The sequence below is a fragment of the Carassius auratus genome, chromosome 28 (genome assembly GCF_003368295.1).
Source record: "Carassius auratus strain Wakin chromosome 28, ASM336829v1, whole genome shotgun sequence".
Lineage (NCBI taxonomy): Eukaryota > Metazoa > Chordata > Actinopteri > Cypriniformes > Cyprinidae > Carassius > Carassius auratus.
Window position 1 is genome coordinate 6,630,224 of NC_039270.1, and position 20,426 is coordinate 6,650,649.

General features: G+C 36.8%; 2 protein-coding genes across 3 annotated transcripts in view; both read right to left on the reverse strand.

Annotated features, from left to right (window-relative positions):
• Positions 1–1,530: 1,530 nt before the first annotated feature.
• dxo (decapping exoribonuclease) lies at positions 1,531–7,384 on the reverse strand. Its single transcript, XM_026207451.1, has 6 exons — positions 6,586–7,384; positions 4,491–4,717; positions 4,193–4,412; positions 2,496–2,631; positions 2,146–2,240; positions 1,531–2,028 (listed from the first exon to the last, which is right to left on the reverse strand). Exons 1-6 carry the CDS (start codon positions 7,005–7,007, stop codon positions 1,899–1,901), a joined length of 1,230 nt encoding a protein of 409 aa, XP_026063236.1. The 5' UTR covers positions 7,008–7,384; the 3' UTR covers positions 1,531–1,898.
• A 1,491-nt stretch (positions 7,385–8,875) lies between these two features.
• pitpnc1a (phosphatidylinositol transfer protein cytoplasmic 1a) overlaps positions 8,876–20,426 on the reverse strand; it is a 68,868-nt gene continuing 57,317 nt past the window's right edge. The window contains exons 6-9 of one of the 2 annotated variants that reach the window (XM_026207453.1): positions 14,844–14,939; positions 12,707–12,862; positions 12,192–12,255; positions 8,876–10,508 (exon numbers count right to left, since the gene is read on the reverse strand). In XM_026207453.1, coding sequence (XP_026063238.1) covers positions 10,195–10,508; positions 12,192–12,255; positions 12,707–12,862; positions 14,844–14,939 — 630 coding nt within the window. In that variant the 3' untranslated portion in view covers positions 8,876–10,194. The remainder of the gene's footprint in view (positions 10,509–12,191; positions 12,256–12,706; positions 12,863–14,843; positions 14,940–20,426) is intronic. The other variant, XM_026207452.1, reaches the window with a different exon arrangement.

Consider the following 20,426-nt stretch of genomic DNA (forward strand, 5'->3'; position numbering starts at 1 on the left):
ATAACCAGAATGGCAAAGGCTCAGCCAATGATCACCTCCAGGATGATCAAAGACAGTCTGGAGTTACCTGTAAGTACTGTGACAGTTAGAAGACGTCTGTGTGAAGCTAATCTATTTTCAAGAATCCCCCGCAAAGTCCCTCTGTTAAAAAAAAGGCATGTGCAGAAGAGGTTACAATTTGCCAAAGAACACATCAACTGGCCTAAAGAGAAATGGAGGAACATTTTGTGGACTGATGAGAGTAAAATTGTTCTTTTTGGGTCCAAGAGCCACAGGCAGTTTGTGAGACGACCCCCAAACTCTGAATTCAAGCCACAGTACACAGTGAAGACAGTGAAGCATGGAGGTGCAAGCATCATGATATGGGCATGTTTCTCCTACTATGGTGTTGGGCCTATTTATCGCATACCAGGGATCATGGATCAGTTTGCATATGTTAAAATACTTGAAGAGGTCATGTTGCCCTATGCTGAAGAGGACATGCCCTTGAAATGGTTGTTTCAACAAGACAATGACCCAAAACACACTAGTAAACGGGCAAAGTCTTGGTTCCAAACCAACAAAATTAATGTTATGGAGTGGCCAGCCCAATCTCCAGACCTTAATCCAATTGAGAACTTGTGGGGTGATATCAAAAATGCTGTTTCTGAAGCAAATCCAAGAAATGTGAATGAATTGTGGAATGTTGTTAAAGAATCATGGAGTGGAATAACAGCTGAGAGGTGCCACAAGTTGGTTGACTCCATGCCACACAGATGTCAAGCAGTTTTAAAAAACTGTGGTCATACAACTAAATATTAGTTTAGTGATTCACAGGATTGCTAAATCCCAGAAAAAAAAAAATGTTTGTACAAAATAGTTTTGAGTTTGTACAGTCAAAGGTAGACACTGCTATTTTTTTGAACACACCCCTTTCAACTAATTGCCCAATTGCACAGCCTTAAGAGCGTGCATATCATGAATGCTGGGTCTTGTTTGTTTTCTGAGAATCTACTGAACCTACTGGTAACTTGTTTGCCACGTAGCAATAAAAAATATACTAAAAACCTTGATTATTCTGGTTAGTCACATTGTACTGCTATTATTTTGAACAATACTGTATTCATATTAAAAACTAAAACAGTTTACACAAATAAATTGCTACGAAGACTTTGTACTAAAGTTTCTTTATTTCAGCATATTTTATACTTTCATTTGTAAAACCTTTTTTACTGTACTTTTTTGGCATGTATAAATGAGTTTTAGTAAATCCTAATAAAAGCTATGGTAGAAATCCAGTGAGGACTAATTTCTCTGATATAACCCAATAACCCTAAAGAGTCCCGCATGTGAATTCCTCATTTAAGTTAAGTACACGTTGTACTGATTTGTTCCCTTTTAGTTCAATCCAAATTAAAATCTGGAAATGATTTAACTAAAAAGATGGAACCAAAAAATAAAACGTAAAAAGTTATGGCCACGGTAGGTATTTTTTCTTCCACATGTCAAAGTGAAACAAATGAAAAATTGTACAAACCCTCATTTAAATTGTCACATTGAATTAATTAATTGAACAACTTTACAACACATTTCATGAATTAGGGCCAATTTGTGGTAAATGATATTTTCATATTGTATAGAACTGTTAAAATCATAAAATGTGTGTGGCTTAAAAACTTAAATAGATCAAGGATATTTTGTGGTTATCAACATAAAGGATAAAATCACAATATATTTATATAAAAAAAGTCAACGCGCACATCAAGTCGACATGTTTGTTGATGTTTGGTGGAACTCTTGTTTCCAAGGCCACAAACTGAATCCAGAACATTCATAAAAAAACACAATCAATGGCTAGTCATGCACTGCTCTGCTACAATACATCCAGGATGTACTGCACACAGTGTGAGCTCAGTATATCAGTGTTGAGATGAATGAGGACTGCTCGTGTCCCGGATGTACCACTCTGGTAAGAAGGTATACTGAGAGTCTCTGTGGACGGTGAAGCTCACGTCTCTGTGTGGATCCCATGTGAACAGGTACACCACTCTGAAAAACATCACATCACACCAGTCACAATCTCAAATTTCCAACATGCACTGATGAACTGTTCAAAATAAGACCTTGAACGTGCATTAAGAGAGTGACTTAAGAGAACCCTCTGACCTTGGGTTGTCCTCTGTGACGACTGATTTGACAAAGGACAGGAAATCGTTGCAGAAATTCATACAGACTGTTGGTTTCCAGCAGTTGTACTCGTTCTGCAGAGTAAAGAGAAGTGAAAATCATGGATCATGTGACACTGAAGACTGAAAATGCTGATAAGTCAGCTTCGCATCATGGAAATAAATATAAACATAAATTTCAAAATCGAAAATTAAATGGTAATAAAGTTTCACAATAGTACTGTTTTTACTGTATTTTTAATCAAATAAATGCAGCCTTGGTGAGCATAAAAGACATCTTTGAAAACCATCTTATGGACTGATCTTATGTGGTGGTCATATAGAACAAACCTTGATGAGGTGAGAAATTTTCGAGGTTGGGATGGTCTCAACACCCACCACTATCCCATCATGGTCTCGAAACCCAGCGACTATCTGTGGCACTCCAGGAAGAAACGACTGCGCCCACCATTTCAGCAGCTTGTACCTACAAGAGGAATGTACATACATACATGCATGGGATGATGCATACAAATAAAATAAAGAGCACTGGATGGAAAAGCCAAGATGTGCATAAATTCTAAAAATGTGCATAAACTGCGATGGAAACACTTTTACTGAATAAATTCCTTATTGCGCATCAAAAAAGACATGTGACTTAGCAACGGGACAGTATAAAATTAAATGAACCAATGGACTGTCATTATAAAATACTTGAGTGAAGTCACGTCAAAGTGCTTCATTATAATTATAATAATCCTGCAGCAAATCTTTCTCATATTTGGCGCTAATCATCTAATCAGAGCTTTCAAGTTAATCAGAAAGAGACGATTTTGTTCTCGTCAACTTGCTTGGATTGAAAGTGCTTTATTTGCAAATGTTCTATGCACTATTCCAATTGTGTGCATGATTTTAATTCGTAACTTTGGATGGAAACATAGCTAATGGCTACTGTCAACAATGACAGACGTTTTATTTTTGGATAAACTGTCCCTTGAAATATCCCTAAACATATGTTGAGAACGACAGAAGCATTTGTATGGAATCAATGCGACAGATTTTCTGACGGAGAAATTAACGAATCTCTATTCCATTGCACTACGAACAACGTGAACGTGAACAGCTGGAAGTTGTGCAGTGCATTGTTTGTGCAACCGCTCCGTTTCTTCTAGTGCTGTCAAATGATTCATCGTGATTAATCACATCCAAAATAAAGGTTTTAGTTTACGTAATATGTGTGTTCTGTGTATATACACTACGTATAAGAAAGATATGTTGTTTATATATTATACATATTTATATATAAATGTAATACATATGAATATAAATATATACATGTAAATATTTTCTAAATATATACTGTGTGTGTATTTATATATACAAGCACAGTACACACAAAAACCCAAAATTTTGGATGCAATTAATCACAATTCATAGATTTGCAGCACTAATTATAAATTTAATTTAAATATAATTATACACATGTAAATATTTGCTTAATCTATACATGCATTTGTTTGTATGTATTTATATATATATATATATATATATATATATATATATATATATATATATATATATATATATATATATATATATATATATATATATATAATAAATATATACAGTACAATACAACCTTTATTTTGGATGTTATTAATGGTTGATAACACTAATTTCTTCTTTTTAAGCGCCACTATTAAGAGTTTTAATTTGCATTCCTTTCCAAACCTGTTTTTTTTTATTTTTAAAATAAAAATCAGACCTGATTTTGTGCCGAACACGTGTTGGTGTGAACAGGTCTTAATTCTGTTGAATCAGTTCAATTCAAGTTTATTTGTATCATGCTTTTCACAATACAAATGATGAGTTTCGTAAGTTTCTACAATACATTTAATTGTAGCATATCAGTGGTGACGGTGTCAAATTTATCTACATATGACTGTAAAAATGTACGGTTAAATAGAGTTAATGATGTAATCAAACAGACGATGAACAGCATTAACAGCAATGATTATATGCTGCAGTTTGCAGATGGATAGCTTCACCTGTGGAAGTTGCTTCTCTGCTTCGGGGTGCAGATTTCGGCGGAGGTCTTGAGCTCCACATAACATCCCGGTGCTGGAGGAGCATCAGGGTCTTTGACGCGGCAGTCTACTTCTCCAGAGAAGAGCAGCGTGTGGTCGGCCAGACGCGTCTGAACCACCGTGCAGAACGCTTCATTGGTGTTCACCACGCCCCCTGGGTCTGGAGTCCCATCCACATCATCTGAAAATGAAGGAAACGGTCGGTAAGTGCTGAGATCCATTATCTGTCTGACAGCAGAGAACAGCAGACGCCTCAGACCTGCGCATAAGTACTGCTCAAACTTGTATCCCCAGTACATCATCTCCTCCTGCCGCTCGGAGCGGGTCTCTCGGTTCACTCGGGCCGCCTCTGTCTCCACCTCACTGATGTAGATGCTGCCTCTGAACCTGGAGGCGGCCAGCATCCATCCCTCATGAGTCTCGTACGGGGTGGTCAGCACTTTGGTTAGGTGTCCTCTCCATGTCACAAAGTCCACTCCTAGAGCACTGCACACACACTCAGTAACTCAGCTGAACACAGAAACAAGACATGTGTGCTGAAGGGCTGCTTTAGGACTGCTGAGGTACTCTCATAGGTTTTGATTAATAATCTGAATCTGAAAGTGTTTATGTGGTTTTTAAGTTAGTCGACTATAATAACCCATCTGAGCAGTACATACATTCTGGGACAATGATGTGGCACTCATATATTCAACAATACACAGAAATGTACATACAATTTAATAAAATGACTTTTAATATAAGCAAGTTTTGAAAATCAAAAACTCAATTAGACTTCTTTTTTTTTTCTTAAATGTCAGATTAAAAATTTAGTGCCCTGACATTGTAATGAAAAAATAAAACTAAAAACTTAAGTAATTTGGTATCATTTATTATTTGTATTCTTCTTCTTCTTAATATTATTTTTAAATAATTACTCGATTTCATTTTAGCTTCATTTTTGTTTTAGTAGTACAACAGTTTAAACCGTATATACATATACATACATATATATATATATATATATATATATATATATATATATACACATATGTACAGTACAGGCCAAAAGTTTGGAAACATTACTATTTTTAATGTTTTTGAAAGAAGTTTCTTCTGCTCATCAAGCCTGCATTTATTTGATCAAAAATACAGAAAAAAACTGTAATATTGTGAAATATTATTACAACTTTAAATAATAGTTTTCTATTTGAATATACTTAAAATATATATATTCCTGTGATGCAAAGCTGAATTTTCAGCATCATTACTCCAGCCTTCAGTGTCACATGTAACATCAGTCGATCACATGATCATTTAGAAATCATTTCTGATATTCTGATCTATTATGAGTGTTGGAAACAGTTCTGCTGTCCAATTTATTTGATCAATAAAAGGTTAAAAAAGAACTGCATTTATTCAAAAAAAAAAAAATTCTAATAATATATTTTCTTTACTATCACTTTTTATCAATTTAACACATCCTTGCTGAATAAAAGTATTGATTTTATTTAAAAAAAAAAGAAAGAAAAAAAAAATTACTGACCAGTAGTGTATATTGTTATAACAAAATATTTATATTTTAAAAACATAGCTTCTTTTTTATTTATTTTTTTACTTTTTATTCATCAAATTATCCTAAAAAAGTATCACATGCTCTGAAAAAATATTAAGCAGCAGAACTGTTTCCAACTTTGATAATGAATCATCATATTAGAATGATTTCTAAAGGATCACGTGATAATGATCCTGAAAATTCAGCTTTTCATCACAGAAATAAATGATCATTTAAAGTATAATACATTTAAAAACAATTATTTTAAATTGTAAAAATATATCACAATATTATATTTTTTTCTGTATTTTTGATAAAATAAATGCAGGCTTGATGAGCAGAAGAAACTTCTTTCAAAAACATTAAAAACAGTAATGTTTCCAAACTTGTTTTATTTTATTTATTAATGTATTAAAACACATTCAAAAAAATCTTTACTGCTTATTCAAATAAAACAGAAATGCAGAAACAAGCGGAGGAAAAAACACTCCAAAACCAATAATTGACAAAAAGAAATTATAACATAAAAAGGACCGCTGCAGATCCTTATGATGACTCACAGACTCATGGGGAGTATGATGTTAGACTAAATGAAATATTAGATTATTTGTCTCTATTTTATTTTTATGAAAAGGGAAGGTTAGTTCCGGTAAAATCAAATGTCATGTGCAAATCCCCCCAAATAATTATTTCTCCATCACATATATACACACACACACACACACACACACACACACACACACACACAATGCAATGCAATGCATGTCTAACCGAGCTTGTTGCAGACCTGTCTTTAATTACACATTGAGGTGTTTCTGACCTGGATGAGGAGGTCTGGACCCTGGTCTGGATCTTGTCTCTGTTGGCCAGAATCCACCTCAGCACGTGATCCAGCTTCTCTTTGACGCTGTCATCTCTTTTGACGAAGCGGCTGGTGTATCCGTCTCTCAGATCAAAGCCTGGGCTCTGTGCGGGCTGCACGTAGTAGCGCAGCTGCCTCGGGTCGTTGCAGAAGACCCTGCGGGAGTCCAGAGAGAAGCAGCCCACCTCCACGGGCTGCTTATACAGCGGGAAGGGTCTCTCGTACAGCTGTCTGTGAGCGCTCAGGGTCCCGGCGGCTCGCTGCTGGCCCTCATGCGTCGCTCGGAGGCGCTTCTTCGTCTCATAATCACCGCTGCTGGGGTCAGAGCATCTCTTATCAACAGACTCGGGAGGATGGCCTCTGTGGTAACGCTGAGCCATGGCCTGATTTTAGTGTGGTGTGATGAGATAAACCACCTACAGATCTCAGCATTAGCGAAAATTAGTTAAACAGTACGTGTTTAACTAATCAAGTAACGTTACGTTAATGCGAATATGACTGAATACAACGTAGCAGATAACCAACCAACTAGCCTAAGTGATAGCAACAACACTACTTCCGTTAGCTACCATGTCTTTCTCAAGCATTTATAATCAATACAAATAATATTCCACAGGGAGTGTTTCATAATACGTGGCGTTTTGTCAGAAATAAGCGTGGTCTTTAATTAGGATTAAACTGACATCTCACTCGGATACATATAAGTTACACTGTTAGCGGAGCAAGCGCGTACACAGCAATGAAAACACACTTTCAAAATAAAAGCCGTATATTACAACTTCAAAATAAAAGCCAACGTCAAAATAAAAGCCAATGCGCATGATAAATGTTAATGTTACCATATCTGTTTTATAAAATCACGTTTTATTTTTATTTTGGAAAAACTGACCTTGTAATTTCATTCATTGAACCTTTTGGTAAAATTGATCGACTTCTCTCTGATATAAATATAACACAAATATAAACTATTCTTAAAGAATAATAATAATGAAAACGAAATTGTGAGACACAAACTCGCAACTGCTGGATATAAAGCCAGAATTGTGATTTTTGTGCAGTTATTTAATTTTTAACCACTTGGGAGAAACAATATTCAATTTGGAAGATTTGTCATCACAAATTTAAAACATTTGATTTATGTTTCTAGGACACATTGAATCTCATTTGGAGGCAACTTTTCCTTTTTATTGCCATCTTATGTATCATGTGAAATGATCTACTACGCTGGGTTGCTACCCTGACAATACAGTCCTAAAATAAAAGTCCTAAGCTGTTAATATATTTCTTGCTGTGGCGGTACTAAAAAAAGTCAAATGCAGCAGTCAGCTTCAGACAATATTAGACAATTAATTAAGGTAACAGACTTTAACCTTTGAGTTATTATTATTATTTTAATGTTATATAAACATATCATTGTTTGTTCCTCTTAAAAATTATGTTTATGATTTTTAGAATAAAATTCAAAGGTATCCATTTTTCTAAAATGTGGAAGTAAGCTTATAGGTGAAGCTTACGGTCCATTACCCACCATAAGGAAAATAATAGCAATGTGCAGCAAACATAAAAAACAGTTTGCACTACAAACCAGTGTGGTTATACTTAAGATAATACATTGCAATAATATAATAAGACACACAAATTTGCTATATCAATCAGGAAAACAAACTGTATTGTACAGATAAAAATAGCTGGACGGGGAAGAGACCAGAAACTAGACCAAAACGATTTTCAAACGGCCCATTTTAACGGGAAGAATAAGGTGGATAGTTCACCACCAAATGGAAAAGTTTATCATTCATTCAATCACCATCATGTCATCCCAAAACTGTATGCATGTCTTTGTGCTGTGGAACACAGAAAAATATATTCTGAAGAGTGTTGGTAAACAAAGAGTTTCAGTTCTCATTGCATTCCATCAGATTTCTGTCTTTGTATAGTAAAAGTCAACAGCAATCAAAACTGTTTGATTACCAACATTTTTAAAATGATCTTCTTTTATGTTCCACAGAAGAAAGGATGATCATACTATAACACTGTACCAATATGGATAATTGCATATCTTTAATAGTAGCATCTGGAGAATTCGATCATGGAAATATAACTTTGTAAAATATTTTTTTCACCTCTATAATTCAATTAGAAATTTAATCACCAAGTATGCACTCACAAGGAAGAATTTCTCTGTGGTTTACACAGATACACAGACACACACACACACACACACACACACACACACATTATAACCTCTATGAATTCCTAGGCTGTTTAATACATAATCTGTTCACCAAAATAGACTGCTCTTGGCAAGTTAGTTTGAAAGACCAAAAAACAATTTACATTCAAAGAAAATACCTTTAGAATGAGAGTAAAAGCCATTGAAATCTCAACTGCTGAAGATAAGAAAGATGCTATAATCCATCTCTTCAATGTATATCACTTCACTTTTTTTTTTTTTTTTACAGAAATAGCAAAGACATATGATAGGTATACAGGTATGGTGAAACCAGAATGAAATAGAAATCCCAATTGTTAGCAAATGCTTTAATTTCACAATGGCAGCTGACATCAAAAGCATGAGTTCCCAAGATTTGGCATGTGCATTTCTGAATCCTTTAGAAAAGAGTGTTTAAGTTTAAAAGAACAGATCCCCGGGAACCAGCAAGAGTACAAGAGCTTTTCCATTTACAAAGTATACATTGGCCAGCAGCAGCAAAACATTCCTTAGAGCTCAGAGATTATACAACAATCTAATTATCAAGCATTCCTTGAGGACTTAATTCATATTCATGGATAATAATGCATCACATTAATCCCAACCAAGAACATATAATGTAGAACAGCATACTCAGTTACATGGCAGATGCTCCTCAACCTAACATATATATATATTTATAAAGATAAACTACAGTATGTACAGACAAGTTCCAGTTCGTTTTGTCTAACAACAGATCAAAAAAAGTGCTTGGCCAGTAAAACTGGTATCACTTGGTTTTTCGGAGTCTGTGGGAATGGAACTGATCAAAGTTAAAGACAAGAGCACAGCAAAAGCACTATCAAAATGAACCCTACATTCTTAGAAATGAGATATTTACAGTACATGTCAAACACTGGTTAACTGGAGTGAGAAATTGAGAAGCCTGAGGATAAAGTCACTTAACATAATATCACAACTGAAATATTAACCGAGCAGAATTTACTATTAAATACAGCACTACAGCAAAACAACGGTGGCTACAAATCCTAACCATATTCAACATATGTAGGAAAAATGGCTCAGCCAGAAGGAACAACAACAACAACAACAAAAAATCTATCAATGGGACAACTCCTGAGATATTTTGAACAGTGGTCTGTAATGTTTTTGTAAGTCCGAATGCACTTGTTGGCCTATTGTAAATTAACTCCCAGTGTAAAACATGAGGTTGGACAGGTTGAAAAGCCACTCTGTGTGTGTGGGTTTGGGAAACTGTAAGTATCTCTCAGTATTTAAAGAGAGACTGATTCGATTGGGTCAAAACAGACACTTTTCCGGGGTATGTTTTTATAAACTAAGGCCAGAATTGTGGTTTACTCAGGCTGCGGGGGGCTGGGACCCCAGGAAAAGAGATTGGGAAAGCGGAAGAGAGAGTCTCTCCTTGCTGGGTCGGGAAGAGTCAGGGTCTCCGGAGCGGACTTCTTCCGTGGTCTGTCCTTGGGCAGAGAAAGGAAGTCTGGAGCTTCGGTGGAAAGGGGTGTGGAGGGAGCACTTGATGGGCCGCTACGAGCACAGGATGGCAGGGGCGTCTCGCTGATGGCAATAGCAGGCGGAAAGGTTCCCAGCTTCTTATTGGTGGCTTCCTGAGTGGCTCGTTCATATTCTCTCACTTCCTCCATTGTCATGTCTTTAAACATCCAAAGCAAAGAAATTTCAATTAGTGGGGTATAGTGGACATCTGAAACACGAAGACAAAGTCTCCCTGCTAATGTTATTTATACTGGTCTAAACCAGCGGTGTTAAACTCAGATGATGAAGGGCAACAGTCCTGTTCCAACATTGCTTCAACCCATCTACCTGTACTTCCTAGTGTAAACCTGGAGACTTAATTAGCTGGATCAGTTGTGATTAATTAGACTCTTCTTTAATTAACTCTTCCCCACAGAAGTTGAGTTCGACTCTTCTGGATTAAACACATCCAATATAAAATCATATTCAATCTGATGTTCAAGAGGCCTCCATTAACAAACTGTAGTGAAATATTTAATGTCACTTTTATTTGTTTCTGCAAGCTTTGGTGTGTCTATTATTTATAGCTGTCTTCCTTGGATACTATAAGTCATCGAATCCCATTTAATATTTTCATGATGGGGTATCAAAAATTCAGGGGTGTCCAGACTTAAAGTCCTTGCACACAGAGAACGAAATTTTCTTATGCGTTTTTTTTCATATTCGTCATCCTAATAATTCATCACGCACATAAACCTAACCACATAAACACATGGAGTACGATGTAAAAATTCACGAAACCGTACTAAATGGAGTCTTCAATCTGTGAGAATGATTTTGTTTTCCTCTTTCCTATGAAAAAGATAAAAAGAAAGGAAATATTTGGTCCATCCCATCCTGAGATATAGAAGAAGGAGATCTCCACCTCCTTATTAAAGAGCAATGGGATTATCACGGGCAATTCAAAGCTTACTTCAGGATGTCAGCGGCTCAGTTTGATGCTTTGTTAGCGAGGCACATATTAAAAAGAAGACCACCTACACCTGTGAACTCACTGTTCAAGGATCTTTACCGTGCTTTGTTCTGCGAGACGAAGTCTCTATTCTGGATTTTGGGATTTGCTTGTACGGTGCCTCTGAATTGCCAAAACACCTCTCAAAATGCTTGCTACCGATGCAAAAAATGCAGAAAATGTAACCTGATTTTAATATTTTTTCACGACAGACGAATGTTTCTGAGGCAGTGTGTAAACATGATTGACACAACGTGAGGTCTTATTTCGGACTTAGTGTGCAATGGGCTTTACTCCTGGAGGACCACCTTCCTGTAGAGTTTAGCTCCAACACACCTCATGTGAAGTTTATAATGATCCTGAAGACCTTGATTAGCCTGGTTTAATTTGGGCAAGAGCTAAACTACTGAAATGTGGACCTCTAGGAGCAGGATTGGAGACCCTTGCTCTAATCTCCAACAGAGGTAGAAGAGTTGCAGTTTTTTCGAATTTTTTTACATTTTTTTTTTTTTTTTTTGAGGAGATACAGCAGTTTATGACTGAAAAATGTGTTCAAGCCATCTAATCTAATCAGTATGGTCAAGGTCCTTGATGAGAACACGAAGAACAAATTTAAAGAGCTGAATTTCTCAGCTTTTCAGTCTGTTTGTTCTTGCAGTGACTCATGAAAAACTAAACACGGCTGTGAGCTATGGATCATGACATCCTTCGGTATCCATGAGGTTTGTTAGTCATGACTCTGGGACAGAGTCAACACAAAAGAAAACCGCAAATAAAGGTAAAGGCACGAAAAACAACAGTCTGAAGGGAAGGATGTGTGCATGACTGGCTAGTCAGTGCCAAACTTACCAATCCACTCATCAACCCAAGCGAAAGCCTGTCTATGACCCAGCAACAGCACATCTCTCACCACCTACAGAAAGAAAGGCAGGGGAAATATATGGTGATTGTGATGTTGCAAAGTATAAAGTACATGTGTACTGGATGTGTTCCTGGATCTTTTTTTAGTGCTGGAGAATTACTTCTGTGAAATGAACATACAGTATCCCTAATCTTCCCTAACCCCAATGGTATCAATAACCCTAACATCTGTAGAAAATGAAAAGTTAAAGAAATATTGTTGAAGCTCCAGCTCCAACACAAAGCTGACTAATCCTAACCCTTAAATCTGATTGGTTGACAGGAATATTGTTTCAGAACCAACGAAGATGATCCAGGAATTGTGCGGCTAGATGATGTCATGGAAAGCACAGCTGGATAGACAGATCTATCTATAGATTTGAGCGATCTGCAGTGAGTGTAACTACAAGGTTAGGGTTTTAGGGGGCTCGACTGGGATATGCATGTGGAGTGGTGGAAGTGACCTTGTGCACAAACTGCTCCACGCGTGTCTGAAGTCCCCACACCTCGAACTTCACCGTTACTAGCTTATAGGAGCACATAATGGGATCCTGTGTGTCCCTCCAGCCCTCCTGCAGCAAACCCCGGGATGTCTTCTCTGATTTAAAGTATCGTGGGTCCTAGAGTGGAAATACAAAATGGAAGAAAAATAAGTGTCCCACAGAGCTTATTATATATCCAATACACAATAAAGTCTAATTTCAACCTTTTTTTAAAAGTATTCATAGCAGAACAGAAAAAAGATGAATGGAAGAAAAGGTGAAACTCATGCCAACTATGCAAACACTACAGTCTGACAGTTGGATGTCTTATTATACAGTTAATAATAAATGGTAAAAACTTTGTAAACTTGTCCTTGTACTGGTTGTGTTCTGGTTGGTGCAAATTTCTGTACACAAAGAAAGATATCTATGATTTTACATTTAAATTACAGATGTTAATTATATTATTATTGTTTTATTTGAGATTTTTTCATTTTTGTCCTACCCAGTGTTATAGCATTTATTGCATCTTTGTACTTATGCACAAAATTAGAGAGTGGATTCCATTTAAAAGTTAGTATCACTTTGCTCTACTCACTCTGAAGAGCAGAGCACTTGAAGTGAGTGTTTTACACACCAACTACCCACCGGCGTACCACAGGGTTCAGTACCTGGACAATTTTTACTCTTCCTTTTCTCAAACTCACTTTGCAAAATTATCACCTCTCAGAGCCTTTTCCCATTATACCTATGCAGATGATACTTAATTCTCTTTTTTACCCTCAGACAACCAATGGGTATTAACATATTTCTGCCTGCATATCTGAATTTATTTGAAAACCGAGCTGCTTCTAATCCTGGCCAAAGAAACAACCCTGCCAAGACCTTGTTATTTCAATAGACAGCAAAATCATCTCACCCACACAAGAATGGTAAGAATCGTGGCATCTTAATGAACAAGGTCTATTATACCTTGAGAAAGCTACCCATTCATATCAATGGTAGCTGCCTGGAAGCTCATTGTTTTTGATCTAATTACCTAATCAGTAAATGCTACATGACAAATGTGAAAAACAAAAACAAAACATTTTAAAACCGTCCAAAAACTGACCTTCAATTGACCATCACTGATACACTTGAGCCCAAAGTATACTTCAGTTTTGATGTGAATACTTGTGTATACTCCATTTGATAGCGTGTGCAATAACACTTGCTTGATGCATGTCCTAGATGAAATTCAGTTTAATGGTGTTTAATAAGCGGTCATTACCTCAACATACTATGACTGGATTATTTAAATCACTACTTTCTACACATTTCTTCTTTTAAAATCATTGTTAGTGCACTGTTAGTTCTTTTCAATGTTACGTTTTCTCTTCATATGTGTTTTCATTCAAACCATATACTTAAAGGCATGCTTTTTTATTGTTGATAAAATAACCCTTTGGCTAACAAATGTTTTTGAACGAACACTGACGAAATTGATATTATTTGCTTTATTTGCATTGTTTCCCCATTAGGTAATAGTGCTAAGGTAGTTTTCTGCGATATAAAGTGATTTTATTTGTCTAAATGAGGACTAGAGTGATCACTTATCATTCCCAGCACTGCAGCTGTTCTTTTCCCTTCCACATCTAATCCCACCTCTGCTTTTTTATTCCTCAAACAGAACCACTGCTGGCCTGGATTCTTAGATAGCAGCAAGCTCCTGGCAGAGAAAGATAACACTGCACTCCTCTCATCTGTCTAGGCTTACCTCTGCAGGAGGAGAGAGACAGTGTGTGGAAATGAATGACTGCGGCGGTACAGTGGAGATGTGTTTCTGAGTCTGGTGTGTATCCAGTAGAGATCTCAACAGGGCCTTTTAAATAATTCAGTATTGGCTTAAAAATAACCTGTATTCCTTTGTTGTTTTTTTCTATGTGGGAGAAACACTCTCGAAACGAAATCCCATCAGCACTAAATACCATATCAGCGAAGCTCAAATGAATAAATGATAGAGGTCAGTGTGGAAAATATTGGAGGTGTTTATAAGCACATCCCGTACCTTTGTATTCCTTATAAATTATTCATCATCTCTTTAATGGATTACTTATGTTTTACTGAAGAATTATCTTACCTCGGACTCCTTGTAGTAGCGCTCTGGGATCTCGTCGTAGGCGATGTCAATAAAGCACACCTCCGTTTCTTCATCTCGAGGCTCTGTATCAAAGATCTAGAGCACAATGAGAGGATGTTAGAAAGGAAATTTGTGAAGAAACAATCTACCAGCTACCACTGCTACTGAAATTGTCAGGATGCACTTAAACTCCAAATTAGTTTTAACCGGATGTGGTTTAACAAGTTTCCTTTGTTCACACCGAAAGCAACAATGATGTGAGATGCAACACAATCAGAACATATTTGATCTGTAAAATACAGATATGGTGAGGGGATGATATATTACAGTGAGTGGTAATCAAGCAACTAACAGAAAACCTAGTCGCTTGTGGCTCTTTGCAGTAGTATATTAACTGAATAAAGGGATCATGCACCCAAAAATGAAAATTCTGTCAGTAATTACTCACCCTCACATCATTCCAAACCCATAAGACCTTTGTTCATCTTTGGAACACAAATGAAGATATTTTTGATGAAATCCGAGAGCTTTCTGATCCTGTATAGACAGCAATGCAACTAACCATGTAGAAGGCGCGGAAAAGTGATAAGGACATTGTTAAAATAGTCCATATGTCATTGCTGTCTATGCAGGGTCAGGAAGCACTCCACAAACATCTTAATTTGTGTCCCAAAGATGAACAAAGACTTATGGGTTTCAGGTTAAGACATTGGGTAACCTATCCCTTTAAATCAGGGGTGTCCAATTCACTCCTGAAGGGCTAAGAGAGTTTATCACCAGTCTGCCCCAATACATTGGCTGGAAGAGCTTGGTTAGCTGGTTCAGGTGTGTTTAATTAGGATTGGAGCCAAACCCTGCAGGACAGTGACCCTCCAGGAGCAGGACTGGACAACCCTGGATAAACCAAGTTACTCCTGGTTGCCAAGTTGCTGTATTGTTGGTCACTAGTTAGTCTCACACCCACAGTTCAAGAGTTTGATATATACTGGACACAAAACTGAACAACAATCCACCAAGAAAGTAAGTCATGCTTTACAAGCTCCCATACATTCAACTTCCCACTGAATCAACTAAACTGTTGTTGTTCATTTTACATTTACAATCTCTTTTCATCTGAATGGGCGGATGTTGAACTCTGCCACCACCACAAATCATTAGCTCTCACTGACAATGATTTCCGGTTGCTTAATGCAGCAAATCACTCTCAGCATGACCACAAGCTTGTTCATTTGTCACCGGGATATGACTTTCTGTTGTGGGTAGATCTTTAGCAACTCTCGGCAGACTCCAACATTTCTACAGCCGTAGACTCCACGCTTTCCACAAGAAGGAGCTCTCGGTCTGTGTGCGTATTGCATAAGCTGCCCCTCATCCGAGTGCTTGCAGCCTAACAACGACTTTTTAATGGGTGAGAGCACTCTGTTCAAAGGATCGGGTGCTTTCAGGCTCTCCTGTTGTCTGCCACCTGTGTGGGTTTGTCAATTACATTGTAATTCTATGTATATCCAACTGACGGTAAGCTTCAGGGATGACATGGAGAGAAATGTATAAAACCTCTTTATTTTAAAATGTAGACACAAAGGAGAGTGCACTAGCTGTAAATAAAGAATAAAAGGGGATGACATGGCAGAGTACCTGAATATTTTATAAAATATGGTACAGACTTTATCAAGAGAGATGGGGAAATTTAAAAAGGGCTTGAATGATGGCTCCAATAAATAAAATCTGCCTTTATTTCTGAGATGTGGCATCAAGACGGAGTCAAAGCACGAAACTCGGACAAGCTTGTTTATCAAAGCCGATGAACAAAATACAAGAACCAACTCTAAATCCCAATGGTGGTGAAAAGCAACATTAAAATGGACTCCTGCTGCAACGCAGACTAGTGCATGCTGGAGTGCGCCGTTTATACTTCAAAGCAGCCAACATGGCATAAATGTAGGGAAAACATCAGAAACCGCCTCTCAAGCCAACGAGGAGGCGGAATACAGATCAAGGATTTGTGTTTTCTGCACTTACAGATGCAGACAGAGCTCTACAGGTGCAAAAAGACAAGACACAAGTGAAGAGGTGGGTTAAAATATCACTCTGAAGAAGGCCGTGGTTGATTAAGTAAAAAAAGCAAGGTCTGTGAAGAATGGTGTGGAAGAACTTGACTGGCCTGCATAAAGTTCACACCTGAACGCGCATCAATTTTCCAACATTTAGTCAGAGCAATGTCTTTCTAAAACAGAAGTGGAAAATGTTAAAGCAGCAAATGGAGAACAAACTCTCTATTTACGCCATTGTTTTGTAATAAAATGCTCAATAAGCACAAACGGCAGCTCACTGTCAGGTTAAAATGAATTCATCTTTTAAAAAGAAATGTCCTGAGACCTTGTATTTTCCCCCATTTTAATGAACCAAAACACTTTACTTTGCTAATGCATGTTTCTAGTTTCATAGTGCACAAATTATATTAGTGCACACTAATCCAAATAAATAAAAATGTGTTTATAATCTCATCAAAATGTAATACTGTTCTTTTTTTGGTTGATATCACAAATCTCCCTTATTTTTTATCTCATTTCATTTAAATAAAATAATATAAATGTTGTGCGGGTGATAGGTCTGTCCCTCACTCGTTTATTTCAGCACCATGGACAGGGCAAATCAACAGCACATGGCCAATGGAACCAGATGGCTGATAAAACCTGAAGCTATTTTCTGCTCATCAGCCACCGTTACTTAAGAAGTGTTGGCATCTCAAGCGAGTGTGAAACACGGTTGGAGAAAGAATGCAGCGTTCTGTTATTTCTCACCTGCAGATGCAGAAAAAGCCCTGAGGTGAACCAACCAGCCAGTGTTAATTTTGACACGAAATTTTAATTTAGTTTTAGTCTTAGTCTTTTGACTATAATTCTTTTTAGTTTTAGTCAAGTTTTAGTCATCTGATTTGTTTTAATTTTAGTCTTATTTTAGTCGACTAAAATTGCTTGGTATTTTAGTCGACTAAAATTGCTTGGTATTTTAGTCGACTAAAATAAGACTAAAATCAATAACAGATTTACTAGACATTTTTTTACAGCTGGTATAGGAAACAAACTTAACCAAAATATATAAAACACAAATTCAACTTTATTTCAACACAACTGTGTCTTTATTTCGATTCAAAAGCTTTTATGCAGCAACAAACACTGTCATGATAATGTAAACAATAACTAGCTGCCAATTGACCATCAATAAAAGAAAAATAAGGTTAGGTCCAGGACCTTAAAGCTTACAGCTGAGTTGAACAATAAGTGCATACATTTAAAGTAAATATTTAATAAGTTGGGTGGATAAAAAAAGTAACAAGATTTTATAAGGTATTCATTTGTCTAGCAATATTGTATGTTTTAAATACTACAATATTGCTAGATTTGTATGTATAATGATAGGATGTGAACATTCACGTTTCACATGACTAATATAGAAATATTTGTGATATTGTCAACAAGTAGAACATTATAAAATATACTAAACATTAGTATTAATCAAATGTATTTATCATGATATTATGTATTAGTATTGTGCTCTCATCTAACTTGAAGAAGGGGCTATTTTACATTACTTTTCAGTTCGTAATATTTAATGCTACAACATCTACGCACTGCAGTATTCCACTTTTGCTTAGCTCAATAAACAAAAGAACATCGTTGTGAAATTACATTTGAGAAAATTTCCGGGTGGCTCGTCTGTAAATGTCTTTTCAAATTGGTTGTGTTCTTGCCACGAATGAGCGCTCCGCGTGCTTTACAGTTTGTTTTGTTTTGTTCGTCGTCAAACGCGAAGTGAGCTGTGGACATTTTGTCGCTCTTTTAGACATCACCTCTTCGAATGCCGTCTTCCCGGGAGCTCATTTAAAAACTGAACCTTCGCTTCACGTCTCAATAAGTCAGGCTCGGATTGGTTCTCTTCTCTCATGCAGTCTCGCCTGTTCTGTTTTGCCGGGTCTTTGTTAATTCCTCGCATCTCTCCCGTCTGCTGATTTGATTTTCGTCACAGTCTATTTTCGTCTCGTCCTTTATTCGTTGACGATAATGTCAATCAATTTAGTCATAGTTTTAGTCTCCATCAGTGCTTTCTATTTTAGTTCTCGTTTCGTTTTCGTCCGCAAAAATATATTCGTGACGAAAATAATGACGAAAATATTTAGTCAACGAAATTAACACTGCAACCAGCACCCCACTACCTCCCAACAGATGCTATCTGGCTCCTTCACCTCTCCTTTACAGTGCCACAAGCACATTCAGATTTCATTCAATCACTTTGTCTGTGAATTGTCTTTGTCTATCAATCTATGTCTAATCAAGTCTCGTTTTTCATTATAGTATGAAAATGCAACATCTTGAATTCCAAGACATTTTCTCAGAACACCTTACTATTTCCACAACATTAGTTTTCACTACTTCATCCCTTCCCACTGTACAGCTGATTTAACATTTAATCATTGGGTGAGTTCAAGCACATCGTTTGTAAATGTTAAATCTTCAAACAAACCCACAAACGCCTCAAACTGATCACAGGAGACGGAGAACTATCCGCTCGCAGTGAGTGATCTTTAAAATGCTCTCATTTGTGGCAGAGGATAAAAGGGGTTACTAGATGCCAAAAGCAAAGGGATAAAACAAAGCAAAATTCTTTCTAAGCGAGTGAGCATGTATGTGGAGACTCGTACAGACAGCACTAGCTCAGACAGACCGTAACCGCCGTCTGGAACAATCCTGATACATGTAAGCCCCTCAGACTGACTGCAGGCCAGCATTATTAAAGAGTCCAGCTTACCCTGGAACTCTACAGGACAAATCCCTTCTGAAATCACAAGAGGTTTTTGGCTAGTGGGTTTCCTCCACTTAGATTTACACAGTGTTAAGGAAGTCAAAACAAACAAAAAATCTGAATGTCATCATAAATGTGTATGAATACACACAAGTGTGAATGAGATCTGTGAGTGACATCCTATGGACTTTTTTATTGTTGATTCAATGCACTTTTCATAGCTTGACATCCAGCTAATGACAAATATTTTGGGAGAAGAATAGTTAAACAAAAAAGAAAACTAACCTATCCCCAGACCATGAATTTATTTCTTTTTTGAATCAGATTTGAAGAAATTTATCACAACATCACTTGCTAACCAATGCATCCCCTGCGGTGAATGGGTGCCGTCAGAACAGCTGATAAATACATCACAATAATCCACAAGTAATTCACACAAATCCAGTCTATGTATTAGTATCTTGTGAAGATGTTCTAAGATACAAATCTATTATTGAGGTGTTTAGATTAAAATGGTCACTTCTGGACAAAATACATAAACCATAATATTGCTTCCTCCAGTTTGTTTTTCGCTTATTAATTGTGCTTGATTAGTGCACATATATTATTAGTTAACCCACTGGAGTGGTCTGGATTACTTGTTTTAATCAGCTGCTTGGACTCTCATTCTGCTAACACCCATACACTGTAAAGGATCCATTGGTGAACAAGTGATGCAATGCTTAATTTCTCCAATCTGTTCGAATAAAGAAACAAACCCATTAGTCTTGAATGGCCAGAGGG

Bases quoted from the DNA above. Each gene is read 5' to 3' on its own strand.
- dxo (XM_026207451.1), bottom strand. From the start codon at position 7,007: ATGGCTCAGCGTTACCACAGAGGCCATCCTCCCGAGTCTGTTGATAAG. The intron at 4,718-6,585 runs GTCAGAAACACC...GTGTGTGTGCAG, and splicing joins GTCCAGACCTCCTCATCCAG to TGCTCTAGGAGTGGACTTTG. The intron at 2,632-4,192 runs GTGAAGCTATCC...TTCCTCTTGTAG, and splicing joins CAGAGAAGCAACTTCCACAG to GTACAAGCTGCTGAAATGGT.